We start from the raw sequence: 17,729 nt of genomic DNA on the forward strand, positions 1-17,729 counted from the left end.
GCGTTTGTGTTTCTGTGCTCCTTCCAGATCTCCCACCCTCTTCCAGCCCATTTCCCGTTCTAACAGTGCAGTGGTGCACCCTGGCCTTTGGGAAGTGTGACTGGGAGACTTTCTGGTGGCAGAAGCAATGTGGGATTTGAATTACAGGGCTGTCCAAACTGTGCAATAACATAAGGGTGAATACTAATGCATGAATCCACGCTTTGCATGATTTATTTATATATGTGCACCCTTTAATACAGTATAAGCATGTGATATGTATTTAAGCAGACATATCCTAACCGAGACAGCGTAAAAGCCTACAGTATGTTAACTCATTCTGGAAAGCAAAGAAACACTCTCGTGTGCATTTCAAGTGTAAAACATGGTATGCTCTGTCTGTTAGTGACACAATATTAAACGCCAAAAGTGACAAACTGATTCATGCAATTTGCTACAGTGAATTATAAATGTGCAGCTTGTAAGTGTGAGGGATGCCAAAATCACCTAAAAAGTACAAAACTCCTGCAATGCAATGTGAAAGCACTTGATTACAAGGAGTATTAGATTATTTCTGAAATGATAATTTTCTTTGCTATTATCACCCACAACATTCCTACTCCTGACACATTTATATTTAGATTAAAATGCATGCAAACAAGATTTATTTACTTTTATTTCATTGTGTGGAGTGTGCAAGTTAGAAGTCTGTTCATTCAGAATAAGTGGACTAGTTTAGTTTAGGTGTCATGCTGCACTAGCCTTAAATGTCTGCCGTTATCCTTAATTCACAGAAATTAAAACATTCAACACAATGAAATGGACACTGGCACATTTTTTTTCTGTCATAAATAGTGTTGTGTTCTTAATTATTAAAGAAACAAAGGATTGCAAATATTTATTCATACTTTCTAAGATGGATACTGTAGCAGAACCTGCCATCAGGGACACACATAGCCCTCTAGATAATCCTAATTTATTTATAAACTGTTCTAAATAAAATATTCTGAATTTTAGATACAGGAAAGTGATCTTAGCTGATCTAACAACGCTTACATCTCATGCGCTTTGGGAATCGATTCTGAGACAGTTGTACTTGGGTGTTTGCTTTCTTAAACATGCATTAAAAACACCCAATTTAGAAAGAAAAGCTCATTGAGCTATATGACTTTGTTTTAAAAAACATCTTGAAAATGATATATCTACACGGGCTCATGGACAGTTTATTTAATGTTGTTCTAGTATAGTTAAAATCATATCAGATTATTTTACTTCAGGTCATATTGTACAGTATCAGTACAACATTCAGCATTCTTCAGGGCATGTTCCTCAAGTATGTGCAATGATGTACCAAAGTACAGACTGTATGGAAAAAATTATACTATTATAATATGCTTCTTATAGCACTGTGGTTTCATTATGAGTGTTTGTATTTATGAATAAGCCTTTATTGTTAGGGAGAACTGTGTCATGTATTTGTCACATGTAACATTTTTACAATGTCTCCTTGCATTAGTTTATTAGTGATGCCACTTCACAAAAACAGTGCAAAAGGCACTTAGCTGCATAAAGCACAACCCCAGGCACTTCCCTGCATATGGAGCTGCAATGAATTATTCCCAGAAAACTCTGCTCACACCATCGATAAAGATGCCCAGGGCTTGCCCAGATCCTAAACACCGCTTGAAGCTGCACCTGCTTAACAAATTGAAAGGCCTGACAGATGAAATTAAACATGCCCTTAAAATGCAAACTGGCTAGCATGGAGAATCTTAGATACTTAGATAATGCAACCTAGCAACTCTGCTCCATAAACTGCTGCTAATTTCAATCACCAGAATAAAACACTGATCTCACTGTAATGTTTATTACTGCTGCAAAATCTAAGTTTGCATGTCTATATCCTTTTAAGGTATCATATAATGAAGCAATGTAACTCATTTACAGCAGACAACATTTCTTGCATGACATTAACATCCACTTCACTCATTTTAGATTGTACCATACTGGAATGTACAGTACATTGCTTCTTTACTGCAGGTTAAACAATCTCATTATAAATGACTGTACTCCTCGTCTCTACTCCTCTCTCACTCAATGCTGCTTTCTCACAGCATCTCTTTTTCTCGTTGAAGAGTAACTGTCTTCATTTATTTCTGCCATGAACCCCTGTCTAATGACTATTTCCAGTACAGGTCTTGGTGGAGCACAAGAGGGGAACTGTCTTCTGCTGGCTCAAACTGTAAAGGCTGTAGTTTTACATACCGTGTTTATGCTTGCTGTTCTATAAAATCACCCACAATAAATAACAAAACTGGACAGAAATCAGGACAAAGCCTATGGATTATTTTTCTCAAGCACACTGGAGAATTAAGATGTGTGCTACCACAGCGGTGAGGGTGTTCGTGGCAACCATATGTAGTCACGCTCCAGGAACTGGGAAATGACCAGGAGAGATTCATCTTCCAGACGCTGCGGTCGGAATCATCAGACGGCACCTGTGGAATTGGAATGAGGTGCCACTATCCTTAGGGATTTCCCACCCCCCGCTGCTCTATCCCTGAGGTACTGGGTCTTTCCAGAGTGTCAGGCTATGCTGAAAAGCCAAGCTGCTGTATGTATGCTTGCTGATGAGCTGCTGGTGCTCACACGATGGCCATGATGGGGAATTCTCCTCCCTCTCCCACACTGCTCTCACGGGACGATGCCACGGGCTTTGTGAGAAAGTCGCTTGTCCCAATAATTCAAGAAGCTCACACGCAACCACAGGTCACATGGGAACCCATTGGCACAATTAATACAGACCTCTATATGAAGCCTGCAGAAGTGCACAGAGCTGCCCGTGAGATGAAAGGTTGTTAGATGAGCTAGGATCGGCTTCCTTCCTCTAAATTTAGTCTAAAACAACAGTTTAACATTTCTCTAGCTGCAAAAAAGTACATTGAAATCACACTGATTATTTGGTCGACAAAATAATATTTGCAAAGAGTGATTTGCACTTCTCAGTATTTATATATCCCAGTACTACCCTTACACAACTGCATGGGTGTATTTTACAGTGTAAGTTAACTGTTTATATAACCAATAACTATAGCCATTTGACAGACATAGATAAAATATATCAATATACGGGTCTCAAAAAATGTGCTATTCAGAAAAACACGAAAGCATTAATTTTCTGTTTGTCAATTTAAAGTATACTTCAAATATTTAATTTATACCGGTATTCCCCATGCTGAAAATTATGTTTATGCCCCATAATTCAGCAATTTATTACATTCGGTAAAATGCCATAAATTGCATACATATGGCATTTGGTTAAAAGACTCACAAAATCTCCAAAAATATGGCCTTCCTAATTCCTGATCCCATTCTTGTACATACAGTATTATCTTGAACCCTTTACACTATCATATACAAATTGACCTTCATTATAAGTAGATGTTCAGGGTTTTTTACTAGAAAGCAGAACTGGCTATAGGAAATTTAAATGAAAGCCATGTGATTAAAAAGCACACACCTAAAACAAGGAGCCCTGTTCATGTGTCACATAAATCAATAGTAAAATCAATAAAATACTGCTAGCTAAACAAACACTGGTAAGATGGCGGGCAGAGGGGAAAGAATTGAAAAGGGCTGCCTTGAGTCAGTTGAGTTCCTTAAAATTTTAGTTAATAAACTTTGGGCTAACAGAGCGTGTTTGTCCCTCCAGCTCTGCCTCTGTTTAACTTTCTACAGCCTTACAGCACCTGGGGACTAAAATTAAACGCAGAGGTTTGCCTACCTAATCCTTCTCCAAATACTGAAGTATTACTGCCAAGTGCAGGGCACTGCAGATGCTGTATAAACAGCCAGGGGAGCCATCTGCACCAGGGATTTGTCTGGGGAGACCCAGCTTGATTAAACCTAGGGGTGAAAGGTTCGACACTGTTCTCGGAGAAAACGAATTATTCTCAGTGAGAGACTGTTCCTTATTGATGAGTCTCATACATCGATCAATTTTGTTTTCCTGGGGCTGTCGATAGAGGGATTTGAGCAACTCAAGGAGGCGGAAAAGACACAGGATTGAGTTGTCACAGTTGCAACATCAGGGCAGGATTAATCTGTTCTCCACACTCATCACAGACTTCCAGGCAACTGCATCTTAGAAGACATTTCATTCAGGGCACATGGGATGTGTTAGACCAGGAGAGTCTCTTGGCACCAGACTTGGACCCCAAAGGACAGAGCCTCCATAACCATGTTCTCTGATATATTCTCAAACAGACGTCAATATATTTACCCCAACTAACAAGACAAGGTCTAAGCATGTAAGACTTATTTATTTTTTGCTATTTTCTTTATATACTAGCGTCAATCTGTTTTGATGAGTTTCTCAGATAAAAAAACAAATACTGGCTCATGTACATTTAGATTTGTTCTAGAAAAGAGGAAAAAACACAAGACTTTCTTAACTACGTTAGGCTAGGAGATGTCACTGTGTGCAGAAACACACAGTGACATCAAAAACTTCCTCATACACATGACACCCACACCAGGATTTTCAGAGGCTTTGGTCAACAGAGGCATACACCATTTCACTTAATCCATCTACCAACAAGAAAATGATTAAAGCATTTTAGAGAGCAGACAGCAAGGCAACAAGCAGTAAACTAACACACATTGTCCTTGGGTACTTGTTTTTAAAACCTTGGCTTAAAGATAAGAGAAGAACTCATTGGTTTTGCCAATGCAATTTATGACAAGGACTTCACTCTCACAAATTCTCTTATCACTTCCTAGATCTTTACCAGAACACAGGGTGAAGCTACAGAAAGATCCAAGTTGTAAAAAATGAGTACAATGCATTTTCCAAATGTCTTCTGTGTGTGCCTATCAGTCCAGGTTTCTGAGTCAACTATAACACCAGATAATTGAATTGAATCTACTGTAATTAAGCTCTTCATCACTTTATATAAAGTAAAACTGACCAAGACATTAATCTGCAAATATAATGATTTCTGTGCAGTGTACAGCTACTGTATGTATAATTTAACATAAATGTTCTTGTATTTACCTATACAGGTGAGGTTGTAAGGGGTGAGGGGAACTGAAAGGTGCCAGGCAGGTTAGGGAAACACTCATTTAAGTCAGAATTGAATTATAAATGCACAGTATTTGCAATGCACACCTGTGCCCCTTCATGTCATACATACGGAGATTTCCACAGGGCCAGGGAAGAGGCTGGAGAGCTGCTACAGTACAGTAAGGATGATATCCAAGCGATACAACCCCCACACCCCAGTACTATATCATGGGTTATAATACTTCTTACACTCCAACCACTCGAATTGCTCTACAGGTAATGGGGGCACCACTCCACCATCATCAATGTGCAGCCCCACCTGGATGATGCGATGGCAGCCATAGTGTGCCAGTACACTCACCAGCTCTCAGTGGGGAGGAGAACAGAGTGATGAAGCCAGTTCAGAGATGGGGATTATTAGGAGGCCATGAGTGGTAAAGGCCAGGGGGCAATCTGGCCAAAACACTGGGGCTAAAAGCCCTACTCTTCTCGAGAAATGCCCTGGGATTTTTAAGGACCACAGACAGGACCTCAGTTTTATGTCTGATCCGAAGGACGGCTCCTTTTCCAGAGCAGTTTGCCCAGGGCCCGTCTGTGGCTCGGAAGGGAAATGCTCGTCACCTGCTAGGGTATAACTGATGAAAGGGAGAGGGCAAGAGGTGGGGTGGGGGGTGATATGACATCGCTTCTCAGTGATGCTGATTCCATGGGAAGTGGTCAGAGTCTCCGCTGGGTTTGGCCTTGGAGGGGGGGGGGGGGGGGTCTGGGGACTCACCGACTTGGAGGACTCCAAGGATCCGGAGGACAGGGTGTCCCTGCTGCCCCGGCTCTTGGAGCTCAGGTGAGGGGAGGAGGAGGGCGAGTCGTCGATGTAGGGCATCATGTCATGGTGCCGCCGCTGCTCCTCCGCCCGGTCCGCGTCGTAGCCATAGGTGGGCGGCGTCCCGCTGAAGGAGGCATCTGCAAGAGAGGAAGGGGTCAGCTGGGGTCAAAGGTGAAAGTTCAACATCCCCCATCAACCACTGTAATCTCCATTCCTCTCTATCTGGGCCATTGTTATTCTTGACCAGGAAGACGTGATCTGAAAATAACTAAAAGAAAATTAGCCCCATTTTATTCATTCCTCATTTATCATTTTTAGAACTTCTAATAGATTTAATTGAAGATTTTATCCAGTAGTTTTTTTTTTAAACACATTTTTCTCATTTTTCACAAGAGGGAAAAACATCAAATTGAGATTGCAAATCAGTTCTACACTTTGGAGCTATTCCTGCTTTAGAGCAGAATACTAATCTTTTACATTTTTGTTAGAACGTTATCATTTTGTCAGCATATACCATCAGAAACTGGTTAAAATGGAAAGATATTTCCCCCCTACATTGTCTAAGTTGTAGAAGCAATATGAACCAATTACTTGGCTTCATAATTTCATCAAACTAATCTCTGTGATGGAGAAATGTCTCAAAAAATGAATCAATGTTCTAATATTACAGTCCTTTTTTTAATTTCCTACTTAGAGGGAAGTCAGCACCAGCAAATTCTGATTAGAACACAATACCACAGTGCTCTACCGTTTATTAATATGACAGCACCACTCATTCAGAGAATAAAAACCTCAGTGTTTTATTATTTTTCAATTTCAGATAGGGCGACTGTCTAATTTAAAACGATTTTCTCCTTGAGGTTTTTATTTTATGGGCCTTCGTATTCTAAAAACCTCCACAAAAATTACAGGAGATAAATTTGCTAATCATCAATTGCATTTCTTTCTTCAACACCATAGATACTGCCTTCATTAAAAATCGGTAGTCCACTTGTAATTACTGGCACTTAAGAAAAGGGTTTGAATATAGCTGCTGTCAAAGAAATTATGAATTAAATTAAGCAACCCACACATCACTAATCTAGGAGTCTTTAAATGATCTTACTAAAAAATGTCATGGATTAAGAAAGGCTACAGTTTTGAAAGGAAATTGATTATCTGTTACTTTGGGGAGGCCTTCAAGTCTGACAAAAGAGAAGAGAAAGTGTCCTATTTAGAAGTTTAGGACTTTGGCAGACATTTTTTCTGGCTGTTTCTCAACATCCTTTTTTTAAGGTTCCTGAACAATGAATCTTTGGCTTGTGAAAGCACCTGACCGGAGTTTCAACAAAATCAATGTCTTTACGCTCAGACCCAAATTGGCAGGCAAGGTATTCATTTAAACGAGCAAACGGCCTGTTCTCTCACTCTTGCAAACCCACATTGTGACATTTCCAAAACATCTGACAACGACTGCTAAGAGCAAAGGCCCAGCAATGAAGACACAGATGCACAGGCCCAAAATTAAGCTTCTTTGCAGTGCCAGTAGATGCTTGTATAATCCACTTTTGGCATCCATTTCCCTAAAATACTTCATTTTCAAATTGAACATGAGAGCTTATAATCAGAGGACTAAGCACTAGTAGAGCACCTTTGAATTTCATTAAAGCTTTTACTAAGAGCTTTTAAAAATTACCTGCCCTTGTGAACTGGTGTACCCAACATGACTCTTTTATTCAGAAATCGCGCTCTCTCATCATTTCATTAAGATGTGCACAGACATAGCAAACCAGTTTTACTGCCTATCTGTCAGTGTCAAACAGGTGAATTGTTGAAAGATTCTTGGCACCTCTGAGATTGAGGAATGTCTGTGTAAATACTGAGGCACTGGTACCCAAAGGAAATAAAAAACACCCATATTTTCTTGTGAATTTTTCTTCCTTATGTGAATGGTTTCTTGTTTTTTTTTAGGCTTTCAAGGAACAAAAATCATTTTTCCTCAAAATGCAGAAAACATCACAAATACACAGTTGTTCTTGGTCACAGCAGGCTTTCTGCTGCCAACATAATCTTTTGCGACTCACAAAAATAAATTATGAAGCTACTGTATTCAAATCCCACACGACCTTCACTGCCAAACCCTAGTGCACCATTCTGCCTGTGGGATACCGAAACGCTGGCTCCAATCCACACACACAAGCTAAAATAATCTCAGTCACAGCTTTCTTTGGCTCAGAAAACAGAATCTCCTTCTAAATGCATCAGGAACACAGAAAGCAGCGATCCATTTATGATTTTCTCATTTAGAAAAGGACAGGCATATTTGGAAAGAAACTTGCCTCCTGACATTAAAACATCAGTTTCGGCGAAGAGTTTTCTTCGTACACGACAAAGCCCTTGAAGTCACTCACTGAAAAATAACCAAAGTCTGTACGGTGGTTTTGTTAGTTTGATTTAAGAACTACTAGAACTGGAAAATTGTACAAATTCTCATCGAGTTTTTACTTGCGTTTGAGGCCCCTGCTCTAAATGGAAGATTTTCAGATATAAATGTGTTACAAATATAAATAACATCACACACAGTATATAGGCTGCATTGTGTCAGCTTCTTTATAACCAACTGATCATTCGAGGGACTTGTAGCACCAGTTCCTTGTTGCCATACACAGCCCAGGTTGTTGTTTAACTAGGAGATACATACAGTACATGTACTGTAACTACTGCTAACTAAACCCTAGTTAAAAGCCATGAAAAGCATACAAAACACATTTTATATCTTTCAATGGATGGCAATCCAGACTTTAAATCAAAAAGCCTTTTGGGAACTGGAATAGACAACCATGCACCTAGACCGTGGGAGTCAAAATCAAAAGGAAAGAATCAGTTTCTACGTCCATTCCATGCAGACCAGTAAGATGCGGTATGTTGGCCTGCTGAACACAGCTTAACGGGCACTCACAGGAAACAGGGGTCTTCACCCAGATTTTATTTCATTTCCCCCTGAGAGTTGGGGGGTTGGGATTGACCAGCAAAACTCTAGAATCAGTTTAGGCCGGAAAAAAATAATTTGATTGATCTGTGAGCAATTGGGTTTCCTCTTTATCCCAATCAGCCCCAGCCCAGCATAGTCTGTGGAAGAGTCTGTTCGCACCGGCATTACAGGGCTGGGCATTAAACTCAGCTGCTGTAAAAACTGACCTCTTAAAATTACCCCCCACATCCCAGTTTGAAATGAGGATTCATGCACTGATGAGCATGTACAAACTGGCACAGTGAAGAGGATGGTATTTGCCACTACAGTTAACTTGAGGGGGTAGTCACTGCAACCTATCCCACCATGCCACTAGAGCAGAGTTACATGGCAACTGGGCTCCGAGCAGAGCACAAGCCAAGTGTTGGCAGCTCTCACAGAAACAGCAGGAGAAACAATTACCCAGAGTTTGTCCAGATAGTTTTACTGCAATAATAAATTATAGTAATAAAGGTGACAGTTCTGAAATGTGTCACACTGGGGCGAATTTAATAAATCCTCAGCTCTTCGTAATTATCTCTACAGCTTCTATAGCGGTCTCTGCATGGCTTTACAGACGGACTGTTAAAGCTCAGTCCCTCCCAGTTACAGGCAAGGCTTTGGAAGGCTTTACTTTTAAAATTGCATTAATAAATAACTGGGCTGCATGGTGGTGCAGTTGTTAGCAGTGCTGGGGCCCTGGGGTTAATTCCTGGCCTGGAACGCTTTCTGAGTGGGATTTGTATTTTCTCCCCGTGTTCACATGGGTTTCCTCCTGGTGCTCTTCTTCCCTCCCAAACTCTAAAGACATACTTGGAGGTTAATTGGCTTCTGGGAAAACGGGCCCTGGTGTGAGTGTCTGTGCGTGTCCTGTGATGGACTGGCGTCCTGTCCAGGGCGTACCCCGGCTTGTGCCCGTTGAGTGTTGGGATAGACTCCAGCTCCCTCAAGGAAGGCACCATATGACTTTTTTTCTGAACACGGATAAAGACGGGTACCCCCACTTGAGCAGTACCTGGAGATCGAACCGAGGAAGCCAAGGAGCGCTGAGGTGGGGACATTGACTATGCAGGGCAGTAATGATACTGGGCATTTAGGGCTTCAACCAATGGGATACACTAATCCAGATCTAAGGTGTGAGATTGCATAAAAGCAACATTGTCGTCTTTGCTAATGCATAGTAAGAAGTAAAGCTTCATTTTGCTAGTCAGGGCTTAATTTCAAGACTGAAGTGCCACCATTTAAAAAAAACAAATCAACTAGTTGTAGCAGTTGATTTGAGGCCAGCTACCTCATTACTGAGAACAGTCAGTGCCCTTTCAGTCCTTCACTGCAAATCATGTGTATGATTTCCTAAACCACATGGGCCTTTAGCCATGGGGAGTGCTAGTTTAATAAGGTAGCCATGAATCACACATAAACCACAAAGGAGGAGAATCCTGACTCTCTAATCTCCCAGCCTAGCACAGTTTAGAAAAGAAGATCCCACTCTAAATTGGGCTTGAGTGGGAGTTAGCAACATCTGGGAACATCTGTAAGGCATTCCTCCCTTGATGTTCCAGCAGGATTCCAACAGCAATGGACTCCCCTCTGACTAGAGTGCGTGACACTGCTGTCTCGTCATCGAGCAGGAGCCTCAAAGATAACATACTTGTCCTTTCTTAACAATCACAGCAGTTAAATAAGCCAAGGAATTCAGCACAAAAGTCATCACAAGTGTGGCCAGACAGTCGAATGCCTATAAAACAAAGTTGCCACAGTTGTACAAAAGTTCTGTTATGACCCAGTTACAAAAATATGTTAAAATGGTCTAATTAGACATTTTGCAGGATTTCCAAATTTAATATTTTCATTTACCTTTCCACCAAGAAACGTCCTTTCTCTCTGGACATCACTTAACATATGGTGATGTCTTAATTTGACGCTTAAGGTACAGCTCATACAGAATTCAGAGAGGTACACTGTATAATTTGTATTTTTTTCTCAGATCTATTAGCAGCTAAATACTCGAATTTCCCCATCTATGCTCAGGCTATCAATAGAGGTCACTGAGCTTTACAGAATGAGGATGTGCAGAGGTCTTGAGACATCCCAGACAACACTCACTTGGCACAGGGACAAAAATGGAAATGACTCAAAACTAAGAAGCACATTTCAAAACGATTTCATTTCAAGGAATCTGTTTGTTCACCATGAATCCCACAAGACAAACACTTTGATATCAAATACTTCTATAACATGTAAGCTTCAAAAACAAAGAACTAGTTGAAGACAGCTAACTGGCAGAAATAAAAACTTTATATGACATCTTTTCATTTTCAGAAAGACTAATAAAAGAATATTAAATGACAAGACATTTCAATGAGATTTATACGTATTACTTATGTATTGTAAGTAATACTTATATGTATTCTACTTATGTAGAAATTATCTAACTGAATCAGTAATGATAGCTGTTGAGAATATACAGTCCTGAAGTTAATTCAGTACCAATGGAGATGTATACAGTAGCTGTTCTTTAGTTGTACATACAATGATGAAAATGATAGTGCAACTGTGTCCAAGCTATAATTCAGTAAAGACAGTAGTACAGTATATAATGTTCTTGAGTACAGCTATAAATCACTAAATAGAATAGTATAAGTAAAGTCTATAGAGCTGCAATACAGTTGTAACAATCTTTAGTAATACCTATTATTTGGATGTATAATAATTTGTTTGTTAAACTGCAGTAGTGTAGACATAAAGGCTCTCATTTCCATTTGTTGTTCACCAATTTATGACATTTCTTAAACTAGTTATTGAAGTTAATTAAACTTCAATACATTTACAAACCTGCATTTACTTTGATACTGTGTTGTCATTCAGAGGGAGGTACAGCAGAGCACCTTCCAGGAGCTCTTTCAAATCAAGACTCGAAACCTTTTTCTTGAGAAGGGCTTTAATTTAACCGGTTCTGCGTCTGCCCCTTTACTTTCCTGTATTCCTTACTGTAATTGTGCAATCCTCCTCTCTCCTTCATTGTGTATTTTTTTCTGTAAAACACTTTGAGAAGCCGCCTTTTAAGGCATCAAATAAAATACAGTTGACATATCCTACACTGCCTGTGACATGTGGTCTATTTTTTTTCCCCAAGATTAGCCTACTGTAATGCCGTGGAAATCTTCTAATCTAGAGTACAAACAATAGGCTTTAGTATGCATGTCCAGAATTCTGTTGTTTATGTGCTAATTAAAAGTACTCTTGATAAGCCCATAACTCCTGTCCTCGGTGAACTGCACTGGCGCCCAGTAAAATTGAATGTGGACTTTATGCTCAAACTGTACACACAAGGGTCAAGCTCCAGATGTGCACAAGAATTCTTTACATGAGTCTCGTCCAGCTCTTAATCCCAGAACTGCAGACTCAGGTCTTCCTACGGTGCAGAAGACCAGGCTCCACACGGTGGGGAACAGCCTCGTGTGAAGCACCAAAACTGGGGTGGTCACTGCCCAAATACGTTAGAGATCCGCTGGCATTTCAACACTCACTTACAGACCCATCTTCTCACCAAAGCCTTTAATTCATAATTGACTGTTTTTTCTTGGTTTCAGGTCACTTTGCTATGCTTTTCTTTTTACTTCCGTTCCATGTATTACATCTGCTTTTTCACAGTGCTTTTGAATTTCTTGAAAGGGCTCATTAATAATATGATATTATTATTATTACATCAATTATTATCCATAAATTAAGTCAAAACGACTCACCAGGCTGTACAGAGCTATAGTACTTCCCTAAATTATCCAAACCGCTGTGACTATTAAGTGTTCCATGCTGGAATAATGACAGGAAAACCATTATTTCCTCCCTAACCCAATAGTTACTTTAACCGATAAATAACAATTATTAAAGGCTACTGAAATGTAATTGCAGTAATAACTAAATTGCAGGCTGTCACTGTGTGGCTGTCTTAATGCGGCAACTTCAATGAGACAGACAGAGATACTTGTTGGCAGATTGGTGAACACCACCATTCTCCATTACAAAAAAAGACTCCCACTTGTTCCCCTAAATTTCCTTTTTTGCAGATGTGGATTTGGTACAACGCCATAGTTTCAATCACTGCTTGGAATGCATTGTGGCTCTTCTGAGGTAAAGGTTAGACTTAAGAGAAGGTACCTTGGTGCTCACAGTGATCGACCTTTCCAAATAAATCAGATGTAAAGTAGCTCCTCATCGTTTAAAGAGTTTGTAATATACAATAATATACTTCCTAGAAGAAACTGTACAACAACTTCTTCCATCACATGTTTACAGTACATACTGTACAAAGCCACAATGTCTTTCAGGTTTGCCTCACGATAACTAACATATACATAATATTTTCAATAGATTTCCAGTTATGTTTCAAAACAATCTCTGTTTATCTGATTGAGGTAGAATAAGGTAAGGACAATAATAAAGTGAAAGGACTCGGACAAAAATATCAAATAATAAAATATAAATGAGTATTTAGCAGAGAGATGAACTCTGCTGAAATGCTTTTCTGTTGTAGTGTTGTATTTTCTTGAGAAGCTTGAGAACTGTAGTTCAAAAATGCTTTTCCTGTTAAACCTGGAGAAATGTAAAAAAACTGTCAAAGGAATGCTAATGGGAGCTTTTCCTTTTCTTTTTTACCATCTGAAAAGCAGGGGGAGAGGGCAAAAAGGAAATCTCGCAAACCCATTTTCATCTTTCTGTTTTTTTTTTCTGGGAGGTGGGTTTTCAGATGCGAATTTAATGTAAAAGAGGGCGATTGCAAGGTCTGAAGGGGAGAGATAAATTCGACACACATTCCCTCTTCAGCAGCTCTTTCTTTCATCAAATCGCTCTCACGGCAGTGTAGAAAGATAGGCTTGTCCCCAGAGACGCTTCTCTTCTACAGAAGCCTGGGTGGCTCAGAACCCCTTCTCCACTACCACCAAGATAAAGAAGTCACCTCTTTCACTGGGCCACCTGACCATGACCATGAGTATCTCATTTGGAAGCAATTTAGTTTACAAAAGAACAGATATGAAACTGAAGGAAGCAGTAATTGGCCTATTGGAAAACAAAAAATTCCACACAGCTGATCTAGGCGGAAAACACTAAGATGCTCAGGATGAATCCCATAATTTGCAAACAATTACATGAAAGTGCTTCTCTAAAAAAAGAAAAAAGATTGCTAACAGCGCGTAATTCGATTTTAATGCTTACTACTATATGAGGGTTAAAACTTAAACACCACTGAAGAAGTACACTGCCTCTAGAAGAATTCCATCTACTGCTTTTAATTTTTCTTCAAATCGTCTTCAGAACGACATCAGCCTGGTCAATAATATCCAGTGAGAGCTTTTCATTTACACAAGCAGAATGCAATAAAGCTCAAAGGAAATTCCTGTCCTAGATCTTACGGCTTCGTATATTTAAAATATGAGCACCTACAGTATTTTACACATGAGGTGTATGTGAGTGGAGTGGAGTGGAACTATTGGCTTATACGGGGCCCGCGACCAGCTTGTTCCTGAACTGGTTTTGCACATTATGAATGAAATCGTTATAGACTGCTCCAAAAGCAGTCATGCAGACCTGCTACAGTTGGTTTTCTCTGTGAAGAAATGCAAGGAATAAGGACTGATCTGTGATAGCTTAACAGCGATTGTTGTTTGCACATCTTAAAAACATGTTTGGTCAATTGCCGTCAAATAATTTCTTAATGGGATGTTTTTTTATGGTTCTATGTTTCAGGTGGTAAAATGCTAATACTCAAGATGTGCCTCAAACCCAGCCACTGGCTATCTTCCCTCAAGGAAAAAGAGGTTGTGAACTGTTCACAAGCAGTATGTTAAAATGATCTGATTCCCTGCAGTTCAGCCTCTCTGGACTCACAAGCACATCAAGAGAATCTCTACCTGCAACACAGGCTGGGCTCAGAAATCCAGAGAGCACTGTGTCATAGGCTAGGAGCTGGCCAGCGCTCCATTTTTCCATATACTCTAAGCTTTACGGGGCTTATCCAGGGCTTTTTGCAGGGAACTTACTTAGTAAACTACAGCCGATTCATAAATTAGAAAGATATACAGTAAGGAGAAACATAAGTGGCAGATACAGGTCTGAAAAAACAAAAAAAGGAGAAATAACACACTGTTTGTTATTCAGAAATACTAATTAGATTAAGAGAGAAATCCATTTACCAACCATGGGTTATTCTAAAAATACATTAAACATTTCTGCAGCTCATTAACTTGATGTACAGTATGTCATAAAAGATATTATGTCATTACGATATTATAAGTCACTAAAGATTTCTAACACAAAAAGGTAACCTACCAGCAGCTTAAGTGCTTTATTGTGAAAGTGCTTGAAATAATAATAAAGATAAAACAAATAAAGAAATTAAACAAGACGTAGACAGCAAAAGCCTTTGAAATATGATCCAGGAAAGCCTGATTGATGCTGTCTGTGTCAGACTAAACACGGAAAATAATCAATCTTCTTTCTCTTCCTCTTTGTGTCCCAAACACTATTCAGATCTTTCAAAAGAGACAATAGATGTGCACTCACCCCAAATAATGTTCACAAGATAAAGGGGCCTTAGGGGAAATTCAAATGTGCCCCTGAACCTGACCAAGATTGCTTTAAAGCTTTAAATCAAGAACACACAACTTAGTCTCAGACACCTCTGATTTATCTGGAGTGCTGCTGTAATAACGAGCCTTTGTGTCTGAGCAAAGCACACAGTTGAATTCAGCAGTGTTCTGCAGGAGTGGATTTTCATCTTCACAGCTTTTTTGTCAGTGGCCTCTGACTCCTTCAGCTGCTAGGAAAACCACCTCAAATTCAGTGTGCTTCTTCTAGTGTTTGGTACAGTATGTTTGCTGCACAAAGGAGCAGGATGTTTTCCTAATTGTAATTATCTCATCAAACAGCAGATAACTGTTGCTCCCATTGTGCATGCCTATGTAAGGGTTCACCTCTTCCAGCAGCAACCTTAGCTTTCCCAGGAGTCTCACACCCAGGTACTGACCAGGCTCACACCTGCTGAGCTTCAGTGGGCTGCCAGTTATGAGTTGCAGGATGATATAATGATCCATAAAAAATAATTACAAAGAAAGGGGTTATAGGTGAACCCAATTTTACAAGACACAAAGTGACACAGGCTCTAACCCTTGGAAAAAGACACACCTTTCAATTGGCAGTATAGCTGTGTCACTTAAATGCCAATGCACTTCAAGACAATGACCAATGATCACAAACTGATGAGCAAGAGCAGCCAGACAGTTGCTTCTGCTGGAGCAACCCTGGGGAAGGGACCCTGGGGGAAAGTATGGACCTGTGTGGTATCAGTGGTTTGTGCTTTTTCTCAAAACCGATTTTCAGAGGATGCTATTCCATTTTATCTTAACAGCTCATATCCGTGCACCTCAAATATCCAGTTACCTTGATTATACGGTAGATCACAAAATTAAGACTGCTACACTTACTTCCTGAACATGAACAATCTTAATCCCTTGGGCCATGCACAAGTGATCTAGAACAGGAGAGAACTGAACACATGAATTCAAGATTCAGCCACAGAGAAGAAAAATGTTATCCTCTGGACCCAACAATCAGTAGCTTCTGTTTTCCGTTCACACTCTGAAGAGTGAGCACTTTTTGTCGTACGATTTGCAAGATGGAATTCCTGATCTGAGCCCCTGGCTTGATGCACCTGTTATGAAGGAGCTTGGAGAAGTATGGGCGTCTGCAGTATCAGAGATCCGTACTTATTCCGAAACTGTGATTTCTGAGGACTGACAACCGAAGGAATCAACACATTTTTCCCCGAAACGCCGGCATCACTGCGGGACATTTTTTTAAAAGGAGATGACCACTGGCCGTTTCCTCGTATGCACCACTGTCAGTGCGCTGCAATCAGGGCCATAAATCTGGGCAGTGGTATCCGCAGCAACAGAGAGAGGAAGAGCCATCCAGGCTGCGGCCTGCACGATTATTTGTACTTTACACGCCTCCGAATGTGGCAAGGGAAGATAAGGAAAGATTTTTTATTATTCTTTTTAATAGATCGCACTTATCAGATTGCGCTTTTCTTTTCAATTTGCAGACACGCAAATCACAGTTGGCCCATCTGGTGCGGCCTGCTTTCCCATCTCTTCCTTCGCCAAATTGAATTATTTTAACATTTTCTTTCAGGCAAGGACGAGGCCGCTGCCCCTGTGTCCTACAGATGGATTAACAGCTGTAATGGGAAAAGACCCGTTTTCAAGCCTCGTTTCTCCCCCATGGATCTACGGTATGTTGCCAGGTACTTCCTCATCCCACAACCAACTTCAAATCATCCCACTTTCAAAGGGCAGAGTAGAAATCTTGGCACAATAAGATGTTCAAGCCTCTTTGACAGAGCGCGTGGCTTTTCGACTGCGTCTACTCAGGGCCCCTACAGGTACCCCACTGTAGTGTTTTTTTGCGTTTGAGAGTGAAATTACATTTGAAAGAAATAATACAAGCTGGCACAAGTGAGCTGTTACGTTCCTTTGTCTTCCTGTGATTTTGCTCAACCTGTCAAGGCCGACGACTGGGGCCGCAGTAAACATCACAGCGTCTCTCCGTTAAAGAGGTTTCAGCACAACGGAAATCAGCAAAAAAAAGCAGCTTCTTCTAGGCTAAATAACAATAAAAGTAAGTTCAAGGCTGTTCTGATAAACAAAAAAATCCTAAAAGGAATTCCGTAAGGGGGCAAGATGAAGAGCTGCAGGTTCTGAAAGGGAAACTGAAGAGGCTGAGCTGGAGTTTGGCAGGTAATGCAGTCTAACAGCAGAGTGGCTGAAGCCTGAACAAACAGAGAAAGCCTTGGGATACAACCGTACTGTTTACAC

At 40.3% G+C, this 17,729-nt stretch overlaps 1 protein-coding gene across 2 annotated transcripts in view; it reads right to left on the bottom strand.

Annotated features, from left to right (window-relative positions):
- The window catches only part of LOC102697387 (BCR activator of RhoGEF and GTPase), a 118,254-nt gene that overhangs the window by 51,306 nt on the left and 49,219 nt on the right, over positions 1-17,729 (bottom strand). For both annotated transcript variants that reach the window (XM_015366306.2, XM_015366305.2), the window contains exon 2: positions 5,820-6,004. In XM_015366306.2, coding sequence (XP_015221792.2) covers positions 5,820-6,004 — 185 coding nt within the window. The remainder of the gene's footprint in view (positions 1-5,819; positions 6,005-17,729) is intronic.

Source organism: Lepisosteus oculatus, chromosome 22 (assembly GCF_040954835.1).
Source record: "Lepisosteus oculatus isolate fLepOcu1 chromosome 22, fLepOcu1.hap2, whole genome shotgun sequence".
NCBI classification, from domain to species: domain Eukaryota; kingdom Metazoa; phylum Chordata; class Actinopteri; order Semionotiformes; family Lepisosteidae; genus Lepisosteus; species Lepisosteus oculatus.